The sequence below is a fragment of the Falco punctatus genome (assembly GCF_963210335.1).
Source record: "Falco punctatus genome assembly, chromosome: 1".
Taxonomy (NCBI): Eukaryota; Metazoa; Chordata; class Aves; order Falconiformes; family Falconidae; genus Falco; species Falco punctatus.
This window is the reverse complement of record NC_137580.1, coordinates 23,732,305-23,749,990: the sequence shown is the minus strand read 5'-3', so window position 1 is coordinate 23,749,990 and position 17,686 is coordinate 23,732,305. Positions and strand designations below refer to the sequence as shown.

Here is a 17,686-nt window from a genome sequence, read left to right as displayed (position 1 = left end):
GGGCCGTAGTGTGAGGACCCCTGCTCTAAGTCAAAGTGCAGAGAATGTATGTGTCTCTGGCACAACTACACCTTTTCCCTCTGGGTCTTCATCCCCATGCAAAGTATAAAAAAGCAGAGAGATCTGAGGCTGGGTGATGTTTGCGAGTATGCAGTTTGTCCTGCAGCCCTGATTTGGAGAGCTCAGCTCTCTCTCGTATTGCCTTACTGTTTCTGTTCTCAGCTTTTATCTGAAAAGCAAAATCTGCTCCCTACCAGGCTGTACTACAAGGACAGCTAGAATGCGACCTTCATCAAAATGCTCTGTAACACAAATTATGAGTACCAAGTGAGTAATTAGCCCTATTTTGTGGAGCATTTGAGGTGCAGGTAGGACCCTGTCAAGTCTTTAGGAGCTGTCGTGCCATGCTATTGGAATGGGTTAGAGATCCTCGCTGTGCCTGCCATCTCTTATTTCTGTGGTCCTACGCAGATTCAGGGTGGCAAGTCTACACAGATAGATCATACATGTGTTGCTAATCAAAAGCACTTGCCTAAGGCCTTTGTCTGCTGCTTTAATTATCTAGCCCAAGACTTCGGTTGTAGAGCACCCAGCTTCAAAGGTAGTCGCAGCTGCTGCCTGTAGCATTTGATCGATTCTTGGGGTGCTGTTCACTTGAAAGCGAGCCGCCTGCTTATACCAATGTGAAAGGTAGGGAGCGATTAAGATGAAGGTGCTGGTCCAAGGAGTCAGTGGACACGCTTCAAGCATCTGACGGGCTTGCAAGTAGATGTGAGCCTGCCATGGAGGACAAGTCCCAGGCCTGAAAGGTTACATTTGCATGGAAAAACAGAAATAGATGGGAGTGACTAGGCCCAGACAGCAAGATCTGCCTGGCATGTTTGTTCACGGTCTGTGTGAAACAAGGTTTGCATAGTCATTATCTGAAAAGGCAGCTACTCTGAGAGGTCATTTGGATAAACCAAGCTCATTTCCATTGTAAGTATGCAAAGGAGCTATATTGGTTGGCACTTGGGATTGCAGGAGAGTCCCTGATTAATGAACGCAAAGCAAGTATTTTGCAGTCTCCCTTTAGCTCCCATGCCTTCAGAACAAAGGTATGTCACTCCCTACAGTCCCGCAGCATCCGGCTATGGTTGGAGGGCCGGTGTGCACGTTGAGCAAAACTCCTGGAGCAGGGAGGAACAAGTGCCAGTTCCGAGCAGCTCGGTCCTTCTGAAAACCTGTTGAAGTTAATGCCAGATTTTGTGTCCAGCCTATAGGGTCCTGCTATAGAGTTTTCCCCTAGCATCATAATCCTTGAAAAGAGATCCCTTCTTTTGCCCTCAGGGTTTGGTCCAGCAATCAACTGGTGAGGACTTTGGATCTTTCTTTTGAAGGTGGCATTAGCATCATAGGCACAGGGAAGGGCGAGTTTTGGTTCTTGTCTCTGGGTGCTACCTGTTCTACTGAGGGGAGAGTCCAACTAAAGGAGTTTTGGCTGTCCCTTATCCTAGCAGGTGGGATTTAGTACCACCTTTGCTCTCCTCTCCTCCCAGGTAACAAACACCATGATTTAGCAGTCATTCCAGCATAAGCCTGATAGCTGACGTTTGTTTTAACAGAAAATAGCATTTTATTCAGTCCTTGCATACATGTGGAAGCTGACAGTAGACTGTAGTGCAGCCAGGAAACCAGGCACTCCAGAGGACGCATGCAGAGCATACCATCTAGTGGTGTCTGGCTAAACAGTGCTGTTAACTTCCCGGCTGCAAACCCAGCCTTTTAAACCCCACTCTGCCAGGCTACTGCTGGGGATAAGGGCCGGTTCAGAGCAACCCCCAGCCTGACCTGGGTTTGCAGATCCTTTCTTCTTTGAAGTAGACTGCCTTCCTACTTGAAATGACCGTTGGCTTTGACGGAAAGAAGACTTTGAGATAGTATTTTCAGGCAGCCTTGTGATTTACTTCTATTTCATCCTGCGGTGTTTGTATGCAGAGTACATTTACGTACACGTAATGGTGCCTCAGCAGTGCATAAACTGGAAAATACCTAACCCTTGTATGAAAAGCTTTTCCTGCTCTCTGTGCTCTCACTTCTGAGTAAACGGAAGCAAGAATTCCAGGCCCCAGGCCATAGACTTTTGCATGTCTTTTCCCTAAATCCTAACAGAAATCAGGATCTCCAGCACATGTGCAGCACTGCTGTTTCTCGAGTAACTGAACCCTGGGGGCCTCCTTTTCTTCAGCAGTGAAACAGTTGCCAGCATTTTCACAAAATGGGTGTGTGCTCTCTGCGTCTTTGTTCAGTCACTGAGTAAATTTAGAGCATCTTTGGTGTAAATGCTTCTTGATGCCTCTGTGTGTGAGGCAGTGCCTGCACAGGCAGGGAGTTTTGGTCACAGCTGAATTTGAGGCTTGCACCTCAACACTGAGGCCGACAAGTTTGAAGCAGTCGGTAGTTTCAGGGTACTATAGGAGGGGAAAATATGTAGTAATTCCTTTTTTCTTGCTAAGCCATGTGTAACTAGTGAGTGTCAGCTCAGCCTCCTGCCATACCATTCATACAGCTTAAATTCATTTTTCTGCCGGTGGTTTTGTACAGTTCTGGGTCATAAGAAATACAACATCCAAACAAGGCTGGAGCAGGGAGTGGGGAATATGTAGGAGATGTGGCTGTAGCTCTTTTCACTTAGAGACTTTAAAGAACATACATCTTTCAGGTGTAGGTAGCTGGGTATTAGAATATGGTACATCAAATCAGATGTCTCTTTTCTAAACGTTCATTGATAGCAGAACAAATACAGCTTCTTACAATCTGACCGCTTATTCAGGTTATCACCTAAATGTGGAAGTCCAGAGTTTTCTCTGTTTCCTCCTTAATGTCTTTGTGCACTGTTGCTGGCTTGACCCTGCTCCTCAGGAACTGTAGCCATATCCTCTTGTCATCATGCATGTGACCAAGGTGATCATGGTAATGACTGATGTGGCAATATGTTTCCCTTCTGACAGGCTGAGCTCATCGGGAGCTTGACCCACAAGCTGGAAATCCTGAAGGAAGCCAAGGAGGGTCTGCTTGCAGACATTAAGATGAATAATGCTCTTGGAGAGGAGGTGGAGCTGTTGATCAGCAAGCTATGCAAGCCTAATGAGTTTGACAAGTACAAGATGTTCATTGGCGATTTGGATAAGGTGGTGAACCTCTTGCTCTCCCTCTCGGGACGCCTGGCTCGCGTAGAGAACGTTCTGAGTAGTCTGGGGGAAAACGCCAACAGTGAAGAGCGGGTACGTATCTGCACAGCCACAGCCTCTGGGCCTTTTTCAGGGTGCGGGACAACAGCAGTCACAAGAAGGTGCTTTTATAAGCTAGGATCTCCAAAGGTTCACAGGAAGGCAGGTGTCTTAGTGCTTATTTATAAGCAGTGGCAAATGCAGTTCCATCCCAGGGAATCTTGGTCCTGGTTTGTATAAATGTCTTGGATCCTGTGGCTTTTGTCTCAAAACAGAATGGCTGTGTTTGGGACAGCAGGTCTATGACCTGCAGCTGGAGGCAAGGCTGTATGTTGTTGTGCATTGTGGAACAACTCTTTTGCCTTTTGTCTCAGTTGAAGCTGCAATTTAACATTATTTGGGTGGTTGTGAGAAGCAAAGCCAGATTTTCCTGGTAGTTGTTGCTTTCAAGCAAGTTTTACAGATTTTCTTGAAGCGCTTTCTGCCCCCCATTGACTAGAACATTCAGAGTCTGATACAGTGGGACTCAGTCATCCTCCTCCCCCACGCTTTTGACTGCGTTTCTGGGAGCTTAGCAGCCATCCCACCTCCCCCAGAGGCAGCAAACATGGTGTCGGGAGGAAGGAGAGGGGGGAATCAGTGAGTTTGGTGCTGCTGATACTGAAGCGCTCTCTCTGGTGTGTGCAGAGTTCGCTGAACGAGAAGAGGAAACTGCTGGCTGGCCAGCATGAAGATGCCCGGGAACTGAAGGAAAACCTTGACCGCCGAGAACGGGTGGTCTTGGAGATCCTGGGCAACTACCTCTCTGAGGAACAGCTCCAGGATTACCAGCACTTTGTAAAGATGAAGTCCGCGCTCCTCATAGAGCAGCGAGAGCTAGACGATAAAATCAAACTGGGTCAGGAACAGCTCAAGTGCCTGATGGAAAGCCTCCCCACAGACTTCACGCCCAGGGATGCAACAGCAGCAGCTGCCCTAGCTGCAGCATTTGCTACCTCCGCCGGGGTCGGTGGTAAAACACCTCCAGCAGTCTCTTCCTCACTCTAACCTTTCCCAGGTGGACCTGGGATACAGTCCTCCTGCTCAAGTCTATTTAATCCAAGTACTGGGCAGATGGTTCTCTACAAAGACAATGAACAGAGACAGGTTTAAAACAAGATTTTAATGAAGGAAAAAAATAGCAATACTAAAGGTTTTATTTTCCTTTCCTTCCACCTCTGCTTCCTGGAAACTTAAATCAATGTGGGGGAAAATCTCCCCCTGCCAGAGATGAGGAAGAGGCTCACGAGAATTAAATGCATTACCTTTAATAAAAAACATGACCTCCTCTCTTCCCTCCCTTTCCTGCCTACCTGGCGCCTCATTAAATAATGAAGGATCTAAAAGAATGAAGCCTTAAAAATAAAACCAACCCATTCTACTGAACATTATTGATATTTATATTTTTTAAAAACAAGACAGAATGTGTAAGGTTTTGTACATACTCTAATCAGTTACTTGATTCTACTTTGTTCTGTATGTAGAAAAGACATTTAATTTTGTATTTTATGAAAACCTTAACAAAAAGAGGGAACCCCAAAGATAGTCATGCATTAGCTTGGAACATCTCTTCGTGGTTTTGTTGCTGTTGTTGTTGTTTTTTAATATAATAAAGGGCTACCAGAAGAAGCTTCAACCTGTTTCAACACATGTTAAATATACCCTTCAGTGGCCTTGTGAAGGAGATTTTGACCAGGAAAATACAATCTGTCCTCTTCTGGATCTCATGATTCTCTGATTCTGGAGTTTAAATATGCATTTATGAGAACCTGCATCTCAGGAGTCCACGTTAGCGTGAAGCAACAAACTCGGGTCTGGACTGACTGTGGGAGCGTGGCACAGAGTCTGTCATTGTTTTGAATAATCTCACTCGTGGTCTGTGTTATTGTTGCAGCCTGAATGCATTTCCGTGAGCTGTGAGAGGGATAGCTGATGACATTATTTCTAGGCCTGTTTTTGTGAAGGGATGATGTGGAATAGGACTTTTTTTCATACAGCAATACCTCATTTGTCTGACCTCACTTCATCAGAAATGATTTTACAAGCTAGAAGAGGCATTAACTCGAAATCCAATATTCTCTTCCTACCCACAGAAATCATGCACATGTGATGATAATGTGCACCCTGGTTAGATAGACAAGACCCTACCATAAAGACTATTGGATTATTTCCTAGTCAGGGCAGCCTGGGGTAACTAAATTTGCCTGACTGAACTTTACTGTATCGACTTAACCAAGTGCTGGAGAATTGCTGCCCATTTGCAGTCAGCAAAGCACATTGGGGCAAACCCCCTTTTCTGTATGGAACGTGCTTTCCTCTCTAACAAGCTGCATCACTGTCTGAATGAAATGGCTAGAAGCTGCACGAACAGATGACCACTGTGGCTGATGAGCCACATTCAGGTTGCCTCTCTTCTAACCTTGCAGGGATTTCCTGCTGCAGCCACAGTTCAGGTTTATCCTTTCTCCAGGGTGTTGCATTGTGCATCCCATCCTATCTTGCCACCAGGACCAGAGCAGGGATTTCACTTAAGTGGCTTTTCCAATTTCAACTCTAGTATGTGACTGAAAATTGCAACATTCATTGCTTTCAGCACTGGTTTTAAATCCCCTTGGTTTTTTAATAGCTCACATCACAGCTCTTCCACGAGCAGCTTGGCAGACTAAAGAAAGTGCCAATGCCCTTCTGTCATACCAAGCATCAGTTCTCCAACAGCCCAAAGAAAATCTACCTGGTTATGGAATGGCTCAAGAAGCAGCGAGGCAATTACCTGTGTTGACAACAAACATCCTTTTCATTACTTCTGAACTTGAATGCTGTTCAGGGTCCTACAGTGTTTCATGAGAATCCTAAGCAGGGGACCTGATTTTTATGCTTAATAGCTGAATCAAAAACAAAATTGGAGGGAAAAGTATTTTTGGGGTGACTCAAGAATAATTATTTATTTGAATGGAGTTTCAGAAAGACAGTGAGGGGAGCTGTTTCAAGCCAATCAAAACATTCAGTTTTTGCTAAAAAACATCCGTCCTACACAGTACTTCAGTTTATTATATTTATAAGTTGTTTTAATTCTGGGGTTTTTTTTGCAGCCACCTCGCCATCCCATGCTTAAAACAAATCAAAAAGACGTGGCAAATCTGGCAGGCCTTTGTGAACAGCCTGAGACCAGCCAGGAGGGCATTTTCCATTTAGTAAGTTCTTTCCTGAAAAAGAAAGTCATGCAGCCTACCCCCAGGTCAGGAAGAGCCTCCCATCCAAACAGGGCCTGCCTGTGTGCTCCGGGAACCAGCACAGACTTCTTGGGGAGCACCTTGGGCTGCGCACGCTGCGAGGTCCAGCCACCTTTTCCCACACGGGATGCATGATTGATGGCAATCGTCACTCTGCATGCTGGCATTACGCTACGAGTCAAGTGTTTCCAAGTGGCAGGCAGTTGGCCAGCTTTGTGGTGGTGGTATATAAGGCTTTACTAAATAGTGTGTAAAATGGTTTCTTTTGTTGGGTTTCCAGCCAAAAATTTGGAGGTTAAGAGTTCACGGTGGTTTACAGGAAATTCAGACGTTTGGCATGACTCTGTGGTCCAGCACGTTTGGGGGCTGATGATGAACGTCCTACACATGATCCCACTGTACACACAAGCATCAACTAGTGGGGCAAGTGATAGTTACTTACATTTTTATAACAGCTTAGGTGTCCAGGTGAAAAATGAGTTTTAAAGCCCGTATTTCTGTTCAAAGTGCTGGTAAGTTTATCATTAGGGAAACTGTCTTCACACAACTAACTTTGTTCAAAAATTGCTCTCCTGACTGCAGGGTTTGCTGAGTTTGGTAGAAGCACATCTTAACATGTATTTAAAGGTAATTAAATATTAGCCAAACCAACAGATTTACTTCTCAGCACCTTTGGCAAAAAGGGCATCCTATTCATTGCTCCTTATCCCACCTTGCTTTTCCCTTGTGTTTTAAAAACCAGAGTATAATGGAAACTCATTTCCCGAAGTGGTGACATGATTTCATGGGCCAGGAATACCATGGGCAGCATTTTACACTTACTGTCTAGTCCTTGTAAACTTACTGAAACAAATCTGAATTTTGGGTCCGGCTACATGAGATTTTTACATCTGTACCTGTAGTTATGTGGCCGCTGTGGAGAAAGCCAGTAAGCTAAGTACAGCGAGCATGATTTGCATTGCTACCCATTCCCCAAAATGCAGTCTTGTGCATCCCAGAGCTGGGGTATTTCCCCTTGCAACTGCAGCAGAGGCTAGGCATTAAAGCATGTTAAAAACAAATTATTCAAAACACATCTCGCAGCAAACGGTGGTTCTCAACAGGTGAGAATTTTTGCTAAAAATTAGTCTTATTTTTAGAATGGAAACATCTGTTTGGGATATCGCAATGGAATACCCTAGCTCCCACCCTGCCACAGGGACAGCTGCACTGGCTGAGTTTGCTGGACAGCCTGTGTGGCTTCCCTCCATAGGTGACCAGTGGATGAGACTCCCAAGTCAGTTCAGATTACCTGAGTCAAGCGCCTTCTCCAAAGCTGTCTCTGGAGCATTCCGACGACTGTTGAAGGATCCTGCAACAGCTACCTGGCTCCTTCAGCTGGCTACAGTCGATGCCTTCAGCACAGGGTGAAGCACACAGTCTCACTGCACTAGTTTGAGGAAAAATCCTAGTAAGGACAAAGCAGTTACACTTTTGACATACGTTGCCAGTTCAAAGTAAAAGCTAGTTATGCAAAAGCAAGGCGGTACTCCATTGCCCGTTATGTTACATTGCATTTGCACATCATGGTTAGGAACATAGCATTTTTCCTGAGTCAGAATTCCTTAAATTATTACCTTCAACTTCCAGCTGGTTTCTGAGGGACCTTTCAGGAAAAAGGCAGATACAAATCATCATTCCACAGCCTCCCGCTCAGGCTGTCGCCTTGGCACTAGAGAGCTGGAGTGCACTTTTCCTGGGCTTTGGGCACAATCAGACTGCGTTGCTGTCATAGCACCCAGACCCAGCACAGGGGAACAGGAAAAGATGAGGTATGCACTTGCATGGTGATGCTGTCTGTTGCGCTGGATATTGAAGCAGGTCTTTTAAGCCTTGCTCTCTGTAAGTCCTCACATGTTCACAGCAATACGCTGTGCCTACAGTCTGCTCTGCCACATGCTGTGCCACGTGATACAAGCACCGTGAAAATCTAGTCATCTGGCTTACAATTTGCTTTTTTTCTATCTGAGCCCTTGAGCAATTGAGGGTCACAAAGTATTCATGTCAGATGCTTTCCTTAAGACTAAATCTAGTGAAGAGTGTTTACATGCTAAGGTCTGTTGCTTGTAAGTTTATACATCAAAATCTTTTGTGAAGGTTACCTAACAAAAAGGTCAAAACACACAGCCCCAAAACAGTTTGTTTGTCAGGCCTGATTCATCATCTCTACAACTCTGCTGCTGTCGTGGTTGTTTAGACCAGTAAATAAGAGAAGCAAGTAAACCAAACTGGACAGCATTTCATACTCACTCCACGCAAATCCTGAATATTAACATGAACAGTGACTTGTCATTTGCAAAATGTGAAACAGAGCAAGCTTTTCATTGGAGAGCCTATGCTTTACAGCAGTATGAGCAAACTAGGGGTGTTATCTAGAGACCTGATCCCCAGGTTTCTCCATGCCTTATTCAGCCATCCACCAGGCCAGTGTTTACATCTGGCCTTGATTCACCTAAGAGCTGTTTCTTCCTTTATATCCCTTCCAGAGGGGATGCATGCTGACTCTGGTGTAGCGTTATGGTTTGGCTGTGTTCCTACAGGACTATTGCTTGTGCCTTTGCATGTAAGCTAAGCATCGTACACCTCTCATGTATTACAGGGGTTTTCTAGCAATACATTACTGAACAAACATCGTTCGTGTTGTGCAACTGAATTTATTTATGTGGCCAGAGTGGTCTCAGTCTAGGAGACAGTCCTTTCCTGCCTGGCTTGGCCAGACTCTGCTGTCCCTCTGCAATACAAGCTGCAGAAATAGGTTGCATTCGGGGTGTCAGGTAGTCGGAAGGGTGCTTGCCAGATGCTTATGCACATGCATGTTATGCTGTTGCTTATGTGCATACAGTAACACAGCCTCTCCAACTGCAGCTGTGGCCTTTGTGCTGCTTGCTGCACGTTAGTGCTAAAAATCCTTGCAAAAATCTGCTTTCTTGTTGCCTGTTGCGAGATGGTGGGGAGCTGGAGCCAGCCAGGCTCATCACCCTCAGCTGGGTTTGTAGGGGCGTCAGTGCAGCCTTGCATGGATTGGGATTTGGGATTAGGGAAAAGGGCTCATTTTCTGCTACACTGTAAAGAAAATATGGTACCTGTGAGCCGGGCAGCTTTTTCCTCTGTGATTTGCAGCTTGAGACCATGTCTTTCTGCTCTGTGAGCAGATAGCCTTCAAATTAAACAAGGAAAGCCAGCAGTACTTCTGTTCATGTTTGTTTTAGCACTGAGTGAATTTTTAGGACGAAAATGAAAAAATAAATAATAATAAAAACCCCCACATAATTCAGCTGGGGAGAATAAAAGCTGGTCAAGGCATGACCAAATACTGAGGAAACCGCTCACCAGGGACCCGCTTTTGCAGAGCTTGTCGTGCCACAGGTGTTTTGCTGAGCTAAAATAAGGCTGTGTCTAAAAAAAGGATCCAGGCAAGACTAGAAAGGATGGCTTTTGAAAATTAGAAGCTACTGCAGGAGGTTTTGGAGGAGAAAGTAGCTTTATGCAGAGGTTTCTTCTGGCTCCCCCAGCTGGTTTTGTGGCGGGCGCCATTTTACCTCACGAAGGAGCCATTTTACATCACACTGCTGGAGGAAGCTTTGCGCAGCAGAGGGAACACCAGGGGACACACATCCCAGCACCCAACCCTCACCAAAACCGCTAAAAATTATAGCAGGGCTTGCTGCCCCCCCTCCAGGTGTGTTTTATACAGCTAGCACCTGTGTAGTCATCAGGGCTAAGGAGGGACAGCCGGCCAGGAGGACACACACCTCAGCCTGAAGCCTGCTGAGAAAATGTGAGTAGATCTGATATTTTTATACTTTTTTTTTTTTTTTTCCTCACGTAGGAAGGCTTTTCAGCCTGGGTCTCCTGTGGAGCAGCCGGGTTGGGGTTGAGGGGGAAGAACATCCCAGTTTTTCTTGGAAAGCAGGTGCATTGGGGGTTTGGTTTCCACAGGGATGTCCTCAGAGGGAGGGCCCCAGCGTGTGTGAGCATGGTGGTGCACACATCCAGGGGATCTCAGTATGGCTTGCAGGCCCAGTGGTGTCCCCCGCTGCGTGACAGGACTTGCCCTCATCCCCTGGCTTCTGCTCACAGACAGCTCACCACAGTCTGTACTAGGAGCCTGAGCCAGCAGCACCCAGCCTCCCTCACGCTACAGCAAAGGGGAATTGCGTGGTTAAGGTTTTCCATGCTCTGCACCAGAAGGTGAGGTGGGGTGGGGGGGCAGCAGTTATCAGATAATGCAGCTTATGGTTTGAAGCTGGCTTGCTGAAAGTAAGCGACAGAAGTTCCCTTTGGTTTGTAAATGTTGAAGCTGAGACCAAGGAGTGGGAGGTGAGGAGACAAATGAAGACAACTACCAGCACAGAGAGCTCTTGCAAAGCTGGCTGGTGATCACCTTTTCATTTTGTACAACAAATGTCAGTTAGTCTCTTATATCCATTGTTCGGAATAAGTTGTCTTGCACCATTTTGCTTGTAAATTCCAGTGGTAAGTGACCCAGCCGGCTTCCCATGCCCCACTACTATCTGGATTGCCCGTCAGCTTCCCTAGCACTCTCCTACATGCTGCACATACACCATGCACGGTTTCTAGGTGCACAGTGTCCTGCAACTGTCTTTTGAGACTGTGCTGAACAGTGTGGCATGCTTGTGTTGCTACAGGGTCACTTGGATGGCCTATTTCTGTCAAGTGAAGTTAATGTGAATTGCTTAGGGAGAAGTTATTTTTTGAGGAGACAAAGCTGCTGGTCTGTCTTAGCCATCACTGTTCTTCTAGGTCTTGCATGAGATTTTAATTCCTGTCACATCTACTGTTTCCAAAATAATCTCTTCTTCAACTGGGTATTTGTTCTACTCTTCCTAGACATGAGGTGTTAACATACATCACTTAATTTGTGTTCATAGAATCATTTAGGTTGGAAAAGACCCTTAAGATCATTGAGTCCAACCATTATCCTAATATTACTAACTCGACCCCATGTCCCCAAGTTCCACATGTACACATCTTCTAAATACCTCCAGGGACGGTGACTCAACCACATCCCTGGGCAGCCTGTTCTAGTGCTTGACCACCCTGAAGAAATTTTTCTTAGTACCCAATCTAAATCTCCATGTTGTAACACAAAGGCTTGCAGCTATTTTGCAGGGTTTTCAAGGTCAAATTTTCCCTGCCATGACCCTGTAAGGAAATCAAGTGATAGAGCTTTGATTCCTGGTGAATAGCCAGGGATGGAGGCAGAGTACAGGTCAGCAGACTTGCAGGATTTAGCAAATGCATCCCTCTCAATAGGGATCAGTATTGTTTCCTCCACCACCACTTCAGTCTCAGTGTTCGGGCAACCAAGGGGCAGATTCTTCCTGTAGGCTGTTGGCTCCTGTCAGGATGTGATGCTGCACTGCAAGACTGACTACACATGATGCAGGATTTAAATAAATAAAAAATAAACCCTACACTGTTAGGTCATGCTGTGGTGCTTTCTGCTCCTCCCCAAAGCAAGCAGGGCTCAGGGTCTTCACAGAGGTACTGACAAGCTGAGTTCACTTTGCACCTCCAGGAAAGCATACACAGCAGGGACAAGCCCTGCTTTTACATTCACTGTGACCCTCTGCCTGCAGCAGGGCATAGCATTCTTGCTTTCCCGATTGCTCTAGCCAAAGTCCTGTCATCAGTCTAGGAGCCAGCCAGGGTACTTCGCATTTACTCTGCCTGTTTACCGGTCTTACTTATAGGAACAGGATTATTTATGGCTCTGGGACATGGGAGAACAAAACTGAAGAGGCAGGAAGAGCTGGCAAAGGCATGCTTCCTTCCTACCCTTTCTCCTGTTTTGTGGTCTCCTTAGTGGGAGCTGCCAGCATTAGAAAGCAGAATAAGCCAAAATTAACTCTTGTGGAAAGTACGAGAAAGGGGTAGCCCCCAGGAAGGCACTGTTTGTAGCCTGAGCATAGCAGTCAGGGACACTTGTAGCTAACCTACCTAGAAATCAGGACTGCCAGCTTAACAGGCAAAAACAACATCAGCATTGTTTTTGTCAGTGCCGAGAGACATAAAGCTCATTTAATCAGGGCAGCCAGGAACAGGGACAGCAAAGGACAGCTGTAAGCTCCCCTGTGCCTCTGCAACATAAAGTCTCGTTTAACTTTAAAGCACTTGTATGCTTCATCACTTAGCTTACCTTCAGGCAGCTAACGTAACACAGGGATAGAGGGGAAAACAAGACAAAGGCCATCCTCTTTTCCCCAACCCCCCACCCCAAGTACCAATAGCCTTCAAAAAAACAAAATCTCAAGACTTACTTGATGAGGCAAAGCACCAGCAAGACTGGTCTTATCCTTTGCCTAGTAAAAACATCCTATACTGTAAATGACACAGTATATGCAGAACAGGAATTATAAGCACTATTATCTGTGCCCTTGTTGGTGTCAAATGAGATAGTCCTGCAGCCAGCCCCCTGCCATGCAGGGCACATCTGTCCTTCTCCCACATAGGAGGTAGGTTGCAGCAACCCCTTGCCCACCCTCCTAGTAGGTGCAGAGCAGAAACTTTTGCTGAACATTGGTACCGCAGCAGAGCCCTTTGGTGTGTTCCCCAGACACACACACACACACCTCCCCAGCAGGACAGGTGCCCAGAAAGCCTCCTGCTTATTTGCACACCAGGTCCCTTACTATCATTAGCTGCATCAGCTTGGGAGAGCAAAGAGGAAGAGCCCTGACTATCCACAGTCACCATGTCTGTGCACAAAGGCTGCCTGGCAAGACACAGCTACAACTCATGCCCTTCTGGCAGAGCTGCAAGGCCTCCATAATGAGGGTTATCAAACAGCAGAGAGAAAAGGACATCAGTAGAACAAGAGGGTCTGCCCTCAAAGAAAATCCACCCCCCATCACTCACGGGCATACCCAGCCCTCCGGCACCTGCTGCAGTACAGATCTGAAGAGTATTACAGCTGTGCACCAATCGTGCTGGCCAGAAGGCAACAGGCTTGCAGCCTGTCAGCTTCTCCATAAAAATCTTCAAATGGCGAGGTACTGTGCAGAGTGGTATTGCCACTACCCAAGCAGCTGGCCCAACTGCTCAGCTGTTCAAAGGTGCAGCAAATGCAGCCCTAGTCTAGAACAGCCCTGCTGAGAGAGATTAGCCAACAGGAGTCAAATTCCACCACTTCAGCAGCACCGGCTAAGGGAAGACCTCACTAGCACAGTCAGTTACCAGCTGAACTGCTCTGGGGCAGCACTGCTGGTAGCTTCAGCAGTCACAGAGCCAGCACCCTAACCTGGGCAGTCTGCCCAGGCTCCCAACTCTCCACAGCAGGCAGGACTTCTTTACCTTTTATCAGATCCTGAAATGCTGCAGCAGCCCCACCTCCAGCCCTGTCATGGGTAGGCATGGCTAGCAGGCAGCTGGGGAATAGCAGTAGCAGACACACTCCAAGGCATTGCACAAGCAGAGCAAAGAGGTTGTAAGCAGAGGAGACTGCTAAGCTTTTTTCTTTTTTGTCTGCCTAACTGCAACTAGTTGTGCTTGGTGCACTCAGGAGTTAATACCTCTAGTAGCCTTGTTGAATACAGCCCTCAGCTGGAGCTTAGCAGCCAGGTGTTGGGCTACTACCTGGCTCATCACCTATACCTGAAACATTGCTAAGCCACCAGCTCCATGGTACAAAATGATACCGGGTCTCTGACAGCATCAAAACATCAGTTCATGAAGTAGCACAGACTGACTGGATCATCAAAGACCTCACACCTAAGCACTGACAGGCTTCACTTTCCAGTCTTTTCCCCTGGCAAGTACAGTTAGTCTGACTTGCCTGCTCTACTCCTTTTTGTGCCAGCCTACACCACACTCAACTGCCGAGCATGTTCTTGGAAAGCAAAGCTGTTTGCAAGAGCACAAGCTATGCCCTGGTCCCTGTCAGTCCCTCACCCTCAGCAAGGGGATGTGATCAGCACTTTTTGGTCAGAGATGGCACAACAGGTGCCCAGCATACACTTATTTGAGTTTTATTCCCCAGCTGGGACTAATCCCAGAGTTTAGAAACCAAATAGCCAGTGACCACTCACTGCAGCAAACAGGGTCAAGGGAGCAACTACTGCTACAGTAGCTTTACTCACAGTAAATCATGCTTTGCCTGGCACATGGTCTAACTCTGTACCAGCTGCAAGGCTGCAGTGCAAGTAGGCACACAGATTGACACACAACCCTTCCCATGCCCACCCCTGTAGCACACACAGGAGCAAGCAGATTAGAGCAGAAAACAGCAGAGGAAGCAGCCATTGCAAGTTTGGGTTTATTTCACTAAGCACAGGGGAGAACACAAAACAAACCAAGCTATAGCTCATTGCTGAACTTAATGGCTTTAACTTTAAAGTCACCCTCCACAGCCAGGTATTCAATTTTCTCCATGCCCAGCCGATTAGGAAACTGGAACTCCGCCTCGGGCACCTTCACCGTTGCTTCTGTTTCATTGTAGGAAATGCAAATCTGTAGAGAGCCAGAAGAAGGAAGGCTAACACATCACAGCTCACAAGCCTCCCTCCCCACTACCTCCAGTCTGGGTGTGGTACAGGTGAAATGGCTGCTGGTGTCAAGGCCATGCTCACTAGCTCAGTCTCCTCCCTGCCCAGCAAAGCCACAGAGGGGAGGAAGCTCCTTTGTGATGTCCCAAGTCTAGCTCCAAGCTTCTGCAACAAAGGGATGAGGCAGACCTGGTCCGAATCTCGGGTCAGCATTTTAATTGCTCATACTTGTTGGCTTGCAAAGGAAGGCCAGAGCAGAGCACTTAACACATCTGAGCTGTTGGTCATTGACTTGAGCAGAGCAGGTCTAGACAGCTGGTTTTAGTTGTGAGACTCTTCCCCCATTGATTATTCCTGTTTCCACACCTGCTCCTTCACCACAGATGTACAAGGCAGCATTATAAAGCCGTACCCTGGGCCCCTTGGTGCTCTGTACCAGAACCTCACCTCGATTTTGTCACCTTGCTGGAAGGGAAAGTCAGCCTTCCTGTCCTCTTCACCCCAGGTGCCATCCTCCTTAGAATTGCATACAACGGTGTTGACATCCCCGTGGCAGTTGAAGCGAGGGTTGAAATGCAGCATGAGGGTGCTGCTGTCCTTTCCCACATTCACAGCAAACCTGGGGAAACAGAGAGGCAGTGCTGGTGCAGGAGCCTCAGCTACCCAGTGCTGACAAGCTGAATACAGCAGGAGCTCAGGCTTCCCAGTGCCAAGCCAGTTCCAACTGCTTAGTAACAGCCAAGCGCTACCAAAGGTTCAGGTTGCCATACGTAGCAAGTCTTCCACTGGGTAAAGGAGAATTAGTTCATCTCACAAGCAAGAAACCACACATAGGCTCACCCAGGGCAGGAAACAGCCATTCCCACTGCAACCAGTGTCAAGGTTTCTTTTTTTTTTTTTTTTCCTCATTTTCTTTTGCATAGCATCGAGTTAGCAAAGGCCAAAAAGCCACGTATTTGGCTTCAAGTATCAATCCATCCACCATCCCCTCACTCACCCTTTAGCATCAGACAGGATCTTCCCTTTGACCTTGATGCACTCCCCGGGCTGGATGTCCAGCTGAGTAACGACCAGTCCCTGCAGGGCCAAACCGCAGGAGTTAGTCCCTCCCAAGGCAAGCCTAGCACTCTGCTCGGGCTACGGCACAGACCAGCTCTGGAAGACTCAAACGTGTTGGCGGCTTCATGCTAGAGGAAGGGCTGAGTCAGGCCAGCTGCCTGTCCCAACCCTCTGCCAGAGAATCCTAGGCCACAGCTGCCACCTCACTGGCATCTCCCACCCACTATGGAACGTAAGCTGACAATGAGGTGATTTGAGCCAGTAGCGGGGCACAGGTACTGATTAATCAGCTGCCACAGAAGGCACCCTTGCAAGCCAGCTTGCATCTGCCGATCAGCCATTACCATAGGCTTGTTAGTCACAAAGCTTTTTTCCTTTTTTAACACTAGGTCTCCCCCCTTCCCTAGGTAGGTCTCCAAGTAACAGGAGCCACCAAAAAGGTTTCTTGTCTCAAAGCAGGCTACGCAGACAGACAAGGCTCAGAGAAGCCTACTTCTGGCTGCAGGCCGGTAAAGCAGAACACACAGCGCCTCCCAGGGAAGCTCCCACTGAGAGAGGGGGGCTTGACCCTTTCCTCAGAACCAGCTTATTCACTCCCACTGCCACACAGCCCCAGAACAGCACTAACGTCACTAGCCTCCCACAGCTAAGAGGAAGACGTTGTTTAGTGAGGTCAGGCGTACCTCAAATCATGCTTTGCTGCCTGTCCTCCAGGCCCAAGCGCAGCAACGCCGAGCTCCACTCGGAACCATGTGCCAGATGAAGCAGGGAGACTAATTTCAAGTTACTTATGTTGTTTGATTGGGGTGGTTCTTACCTGGCTTATGCAGGCCCGAGCCCAGTACCCCCTAGGTCTGCCAGCCTGCCCCAGTGGTACCTGTCCTCATGCCTGCTCCCTGCTCTGCCAGGGCACAGAATGCTGAGGTCAGATTTCCCCCGGTCACTAAACCGCTTATTGTTGCGACACCAGCCTTGCCTTCTGGCTCTGCTTCTGCTGGGGCACAGCCTGGAACAATCTCAGTGCCCAGGTGGTCTTTCAGGAAGAAGTCAGGGGTCTGGCATAGGTTAGAATAGAACACCAGCCTGCTTTCCTCTGCTGTCCCATTAAGAGTTAGCCCAGCCCTGTACCCAAAAGGCACTTTTCCAGAAGGGAAATACAAAGTTTCAGGAAAAAAAAAGGTATAAAGGTTATTCAAACTGTTGCAAATAGTCCCAGACGTTTGGAATACTCGAGAATATACACATGCATTAGAACAACTTCCCCACTCGGGTAACAGGCTAGAGAAGAGGAGGAGACAAAAAACGGGTGGTCAGCCCTCACTATTCCTCCCCCAACCACGTATAAATCTAGCGCTTCCTCCCAGCTAATCCTTTTCTCCTCCTACCTCTGGCACCAAGCTCAAACCCCACACCCAGCCAAACCCTAGTCCTGCTTGGCACACCAGTCCAGTTTGAAGAAGGCCACTCACTTGCTCCATGCTGCTGCTGCCACCAGGCAGGACACCCCCTAGCCCCTGTTCCACAAACCGGAGTGACTCAGCGCTGAGCTCCCGCAGCTTAAATCACTTGGGCAGGACCATCACATGACGGAGGGGGGTGAAGA

At 47.5% G+C, this 17,686-nt stretch overlaps 2 protein-coding genes across 7 annotated transcripts in view; one reads left to right on the top strand and one right to left on the bottom strand.

The window, feature by feature from the left end:
• Positions 1 to 12,788, top strand: part of SHROOM3 (shroom family member 3) — a 115,861-nt gene extending 103,073 nt beyond the window's left edge. For all 6 annotated transcript variants that reach the window (XM_080408015.1, XM_080408012.1, XM_080408011.1 and 3 more), the window contains 2 exons: positions 2,991 to 3,263; positions 3,897 to 12,788. In XM_080408015.1, coding sequence (XP_080264141.1) covers positions 2,991 to 3,263; positions 3,897 to 4,256 — 633 coding nt within the window. In that variant the 3' untranslated portion in view covers positions 4,257 to 12,788. The remainder of the gene's footprint in view (positions 1 to 2,990; positions 3,264 to 3,896) is intronic.
• Positions 12,789 to 14,781: 1,993 nt separating this feature from the next.
• Positions 14,782 to 17,673, bottom strand: LOC308072705 (16 kDa beta-galactoside-binding lectin). The gene is made up of 4 exons (XM_080409955.1): positions 17,553 to 17,673; positions 16,022 to 16,101; positions 15,472 to 15,643; positions 14,782 to 14,989 (listed from the first exon to the last, which is right to left on the bottom strand). Exons 1-4 carry the CDS (start codon positions 17,559 to 17,561, stop codon positions 14,837 to 14,839), a joined length of 414 nt encoding a protein of 137 aa, XP_080266081.1. The 5' UTR covers positions 17,562 to 17,673; the 3' UTR covers positions 14,782 to 14,836.
• Positions 17,674 to 17,686: the final 13 nt, after the last annotated feature.